This window comes from Papaver somniferum, chromosome 4 (assembly GCF_003573695.1).
Source record: "Papaver somniferum cultivar HN1 chromosome 4, ASM357369v1, whole genome shotgun sequence".
NCBI lineage: Eukaryota > Viridiplantae > Streptophyta > Magnoliopsida > Ranunculales > Papaveraceae > Papaver > Papaver somniferum.
This window is the reverse complement of record NC_039361.1, coordinates 61758895-61765321: the sequence shown is the minus strand read 5'-3', so window position 1 is coordinate 61765321 and position 6427 is coordinate 61758895. Positions and strand designations below refer to the sequence as shown.

Here is a 6427-nt window from a genome sequence, read left to right as displayed (position 1 = left end):
TGTTAGACCAGATGGAGGTTTTGGTGTGTTTGAATACGGTTTTGCAAAAGTGGGATCGCTCTCGATAAATCAAAGTGTCACTAAGAAATCTCTTGTAACGAAAACAGGTTGGTCTTCGATCCATTTGCTTGCCTTTTGTTTGTCCCATATATTTTCGACAGTATTAACACGTTAATTCTCATTTTTACTTTTCATCTTCTTTCAGGTTCACTATATTTTTTTCGCCGTAAATTTTTATATTGTTTTTAATTTTGATGAGCCATTCGTAATATTATTTTGCAGTGATATAGTCCACTTTTCGGAGGATATTATACTAGACATCCTTGTAAGGTTACCGGTGAAATTGGTTGGGTGACATAGACGTGTTTCCATAGGTACAAATTGCCAAAAGGCGACCTTGAATGTATTAAAATGCACCTAAAACATGCTAGTAAAAGTAAACATGTTTAATCTAATGTTTTATTTCTTGATTGGTTCTATATGGACCGAGAATTTGAACCACGCCAAAACAACACCTTCACATAGGATGGGTCCCGACGGCGGGAGAAAATAGGGGTGCAGGTTTTGGGCCCACCCACTATGAGGGTGTTGTTTTGGCATGGTTTAAATTCTCGGTTCATACAGAATTTTCGTTAGAAATATATAACATCTACAGTGTATATTACGGATGTTGTTAATGTATATTACTCGTTTGAATTAAATTGGTTTAGGTTCCGGTAATAATTGGTAATAATTTGGTTTGTTTTAGTCATTGTACGGTTCGCTGAATTGATGTCTAACCGACATTGTTGTCGCCTGGAATTCATAGTGGAGAATATAAGAAATTACCACCTGCACCAATTCTTGGTAATCTTTTATATTGTCCGGTAGATGGATTCCACACGATAACAATGTCAATTAGATAGTAGTGTTTTTCAATTTAAACGGGCATTCGACATTAATAAGATCCCTACATGTACTTAATAACGATGGATCATAACTCAATGGTGCATACGTGTTTGTCACTTTTTATTATTTGAGGAATATAACCTAGATTGATTGGGTATATCTAAGAGCAACTGTAATGGACGAGTAAACCCAAATTTTCAGTCGAGTGGGCTGGCGTAGTGGGACGGACCATCGATCAAAATTTGATCAAAGAGTAAAATCCAGACCAAATTTGGTCTGCGATCAGGACCAAATCCAAATATAGTCGGACGTTGATATAATCTCCGCTGCACATCGGGCGTTGATATAATCTCCGCCATTCATCGGGCGTTGATATAATGTACGCATGAAACGGGGCGTTGATGTAATGTACGCCTGAAACGGGGCGTTGATATAATGTACGCCCGATGGGGCGTTGATATAATGTACGCATGAAATGGGGCGTTGATATAATGTACGCCCCACTTTCACAAATTTTCAAAACTTACATGGGGCGGGCTTTATACCTCCGCCCCATTTTTTTTTTTGTTTTTGTTTTTGTTTCTGAAGCGTATACTATACCAACGCCCCACTCGCGCGTTATCTTTACCAACGCCCCATTCGGGCGTTATCTTTACCAACGCCTGATCCCAGGCGTAATGTTTATCAACGCGCGACCAAATATACTCTTTTCCCACTACGCCACATGACGGACTAAACCCAAATTTGGTCTTTTTTTTTAGTCTTTGGTCTTTGGTTATACTCGCACCACTGTGGACGCTCTAATGAGACAAAAGCTAGGTCATTGTGAAGTAAAAGTAGTCATCCCTTATCCTTGTATTTTTTAAATGGTAAAATTGTCCCTGTAATGATTAATACTAATTTAATTGAAATGATTAGATTAGTTAGTTGATTTATATGAGTGGATTTAGAAATAATTGAGAGTAAGAAAGAAAATGAAATAGTAGAGGGTTTGGGGGAAAAAGTTATGGTTTTTGAGAAATTTGTGATATGAGTCTTCTAACATTCCTCCTACAGATGAGTACTTGTATGATGACCTAGCAGATCATGATCAAATGAATTACATGCATGATCCTCATTTTTATGGCTAACGGCTCAAATTAAAACCCTAGATACTCTAACCGAATGGATCAATAATTATTATTTCCAATAAATAAAAATCCTGATAATTATTATGATTAATCAAAGGAATTCTGTTAACAGGGAAAGTCTTGGGTGGACGTTCTGGCCTGCTTAGGTTTGTGTATGGTGGGCTCAATATCTAGTTTACTTTGAGTGGGCTTTGGGTGACCAGGCAGCTTCTCTCATGGAAAATTGCAACGGGCATGCTAAATTGCTAGTATTTGTGACATACATTTTTTTCGTGACAAGCAGCATTCATTTTATTTTCTTGATTGGCAAAAGGCCATTGCAATGTTGCATTATGTCCAAACTCCAAACCAGTGCTCATTGCTATTTTTATATTTCTGCATCTAGTTATGAGTTGCTGACTGTTGCAGGCCCTTGTCAAACGGCGAATGAAGAATAGATTCTTGATTAGGAATGGGTGAATCATCGTATAAACTTTTGACACATGTAAAAATATTCATGGAGATGTCAGCACTGCACATGACTAACTGACGCGTGTTAGTAACAAGGACATGTGTCAAGAAATGTAGAGTTGAAGAAAAACTATAAATTCACATGCCCCGTGACTGAATTCTACATCATCATCATTAAATTTAATTGATAATCAGATTCATTTGGAGAGATTAGAAGAAGAACCGGTGAAAAAAAGAGAAGTAAAGAAGTAACTACTCAAGTTAAGATGGCAGATCACTCCCAAAGCATGAGCTACAATGCTGGTGAGGCCAAGGGCCAGGCCGAGGTAAATGTCTCTCTCTCTCTATAGTCTATATGATCAAAATTGTTTGCTCAACTTGAATTTATCATCCTTGATCTTTCTCATAATTTTTTTGATGTACAGGTAAAGAAGGATCAAATGGTGGACAAGGCATCCGGGGCTATGCAATCTGCAAAGGAATCATGCCAACTGGTTATTCATTTCGACCAACACATTGGCTATGCAATTTTATTATCGTTAGCCCAACTAATCCTGGGCCTGTGGAAATAGTAATCACACAGGTTACCTCCAAATGCACTCATAATGACTCGAGAGGCACTTGCATTCAACTTTGTGATTTAAAATGTATTTAACTTTGTGGAAGGCTTATACTATTTACTGATCTTTTCGAACCTTGTAGGCCGGCCAGCAGATGAAGGAGAAGGCACAAGGAGCTGCTGAGACTGTGAAAGAAGCAACTGGAATGAAGAAATGAACTTACTTAAATTGATCGATGGAACAATCAGTTGTCATGTTTTTTGTCTGCTAGTATATTCAGTCTTGTTAGATTGCTCTAAGGCTAAAATTTTGATTGAGTTTATTATGTTGCCAAAAAGAAGAAAGTTTCTTTTCTTATTTCATGCCTGTCGGACAACGTGACTAGAGAAAAATGGAATCAGGAGAAATCAGCAATAACTCTATTAAATTTAAACATTCATCGTCAGATATCATATAACAAGGATTCACCAAAGTGTCACTAGCTATTAAACTCAGTTAATAAACATCTATGTCTTTGTCTATAAAATAAACAGTCCAAACAGACTCCTACGGGGTGGAGATCACGTAATATGTAGAACGAAGTAAATAACCATCGACAATCACTGTGAAGAAGGCAGACAGAACCATAAAAGCAATCGTAAATGGTGCATGGCATCTCCACAAGCCAAAAAGGAACTGAGCAAGGTCCATCATAGCAAGGCCTGTAAATGTGACTCCTAGTACGATAATAATAGTGCATAGAAAATACCCAGCGTTGAGCCTCAATCTCGAACGTGCCAGCTGCAATGCTGGCAATCCTCTGATGCCTAGGTTCATGCTAAGCACAATGAAGGGTGGAAGATTAAGTAACATCATCGACACAGCTCCTTTGATAAACATGGCATCATTTTGATCACTTCCTACAAGGCAACTTGGTGAAGGGTGGTGAATTTTTTTCACAAGCAGACCCAATAAGATGATACAAATTGAGAAGTATACAACACGAATAGCAAACGTCCGCAAACCACTAAACGTCTGAAGCCACTTCTCCTCGGTCCAAACAGAAGCCAGTACACTGTCATATAGAAAATAAAACAATTAGAAAAACATGATATCCTGATGGTGGTATAAATCAAGTTACAAAGTCAAACACCAAGTAACGGATAGTGAAACAATCAAACCCCAACCAGTACGAATTAAACTTCGTAATTAAACACCTAATTTTCTATAAACCCAATTTTGATAATAGAGATCACAGAATAATTTTGATGGAAGTACTTGTATACAGTAGAACCAACATCATTGTAGAAAGAGACTCTTATAAAATGTAAAAGAGAAAAAGATTAAACCCCGAAATCTGTATATACACATAGTCAGAAACATATTGAAGACTAAAACCATAAACCTTGATTTTAACCACACCAAAAAGGATAGTGAGAAGAACATACGTACCAAAGTAGAAGATACAAGTGAAAATCCCAGACCAAGAAGAAGAAGATTAAGATGAGGGTTATTTGGTTTTTTGGTACTCAAGTTTGGTACTTGGACCACACGTTGACTAGTTATATGATGACGTGTCTAACTATTTGACTTGGTTTATTCTTTTTGCATCCTCAAATAATTATGTATTCACTACTAGGGGCCCAAAAATGATAACTCTTTTTTTACAGCCCCCCATGTCTAATATCTTTTGCCCAAAAAATAATAATCTGTCCCTGACTTAACCTATTCTCTACTTCTATCCAAGGTTCGAAAAACGGGTCACGGCCCAGGTCACAGGTACTAGGCGTGACCGTCATAACGTGTTTTGACGGGTGTGAGCACATTTTGGGTCAAAAACGCGTTATATAGGAATAAAACGCGTTTTTTTGACGTTTTTTTTAAAATAACGGGTGTGATAACGGTTAAATAAGAAAAATAAATAATTTGTGATCTGAATTTCCTATGTAACGGTAATTACAGCTGTGAAACGGTTACAACGGGTCTAAATAACGTTGTTACTACGTTTTTTCATTTTTTTTGGTTTAATTTATTTATTTGATTTTTTATTTATTTGTTTATGGGTTTTTAACATACAAATTTAGGATATCTAGTAAAATTCACAACCCTAAGTCTATGACTTATAACAATGCATTGTAGTTATCGTCTACCGACAATATTTATACACGTATACTATCACTATCCACTTGATATGTTCAAGTTGTCACTCGAATAGTTCAATGCATTCCCCAATATTTCAATAATGCATATTCGGATTCAAAAGCAGTCAAAACTTTGTTGTCAAATAATACTCCTAGGCTCTTAGCTACTTGCTACAAGACTAACCAACAAGGAATGCAACAGGAAGAGAGTCAGAGACTAGCTAGAGAAAAAGAGAGTGAGAGAGGGAAGTCAGGGAGTCGATTTATTTTTTTCTTTTGCATTTGGAGGTGTGTACAGTATATGCTACATGTGGTCTGTACTTTAGAGTTCAGACTCAAAAATTAAAGAAATAAAACAAAAAAAAAAGTAAAAAGAGTAGTTGGTTTCATGATCAAAGACATAGCTAGCCTGTGCTTATATACGCATGCAACGAGATTCCAAATGTTTCAAGAATATTTCGATTTGCTAGCTATTATGTCTTCTTGCCCAAAGGAATGCTTTAAAAGGACAAGAAGAGAATTGAAATGAAATCAATATCTCTGGTTCTCTACTTCTTGCTCAAAGGAATGCTTTACATTTTGAATTTCTCAAATACAAGTTTAAGAGGTAATATTAATTATTTTTTGTAGATTTTTCATTCAATTAGAGATATAATTTATTAATACGTTATTAATAAATTTATTATCGTTTTTTTCTTTCATGATGTTAGAGTAGTGAATATAGATGTTTGAGAAATATCGATGTTTTTTTATTCATGATGTTTGAGAAATATTTAAGAAATGTTAAATGAAGAAATGTTTCATTCTATTAACGTATATTTACTTAATAAATGTTTCATTTTTATCTAAGAAATGTTTTAAGAAATATAGATTTTTTGTTCATTTTATTATCATTTATTTAAGAAATGTTTTAATAAATGTTAATATTCATAATTAAATAGTCCATCAACTTGAATCAGTTGGCACGTAAAAAATCATTGTTTCTTTATAAAAAAAATGGCATGATGAATTGATGTATGGTATGTTTGTATTCCTGTTCTCAATCATGAAAAAATGAGAGGCTACACGATCCTTAATTTCAACTTTTAATATTCAAGTTGAGTAAATGACTAATGCAACTTGTGATTTCTAATTATAATGCTACTCTAACCATTTTTATATTGATGGAATATGTCCACTTAACTTGTATTTATATATGTCAACGAGTACCAGAAACTGAATATGAAGATACAGAAATTCAAGATATGTATGAAAATGAACCGTGGAACCCTGTGCATGA

At 35.3% G+C, this 6427-nt stretch overlaps 1 protein-coding gene across 2 annotated transcripts; it reads left to right on the top strand.

Annotated features, from left to right (window-relative positions):
* The first annotated feature begins 2647 nt into the window (after positions 1 to 2647).
* On the top strand, positions 2648 to 3437 carry LOC113273932. 2 transcript variants are annotated; one of them, XM_026523498.1, is made up of 3 exons: positions 2648 to 2794; positions 2894 to 2962; positions 3171 to 3437. In XM_026523498.1, the coding sequence occupies exons 1-3, from the start codon at positions 2735 to 2737 to the stop codon at positions 3243 to 3245; spliced, it is 204 nt and encodes a 67-aa protein (XP_026379283.1). In that variant the 5' UTR covers positions 2648 to 2734; the 3' UTR covers positions 3246 to 3437. The 2 variants fall into 2 exon arrangements, 1 of the variants encoding a protein (XP_026379283.1); XR_003322678.1 differs by having other exon boundaries at positions 2718 to 2794; positions 2894 to 3051; positions 3171 to 3272.
* Positions 3438 to 6427: the final 2990 nt, after the last annotated feature.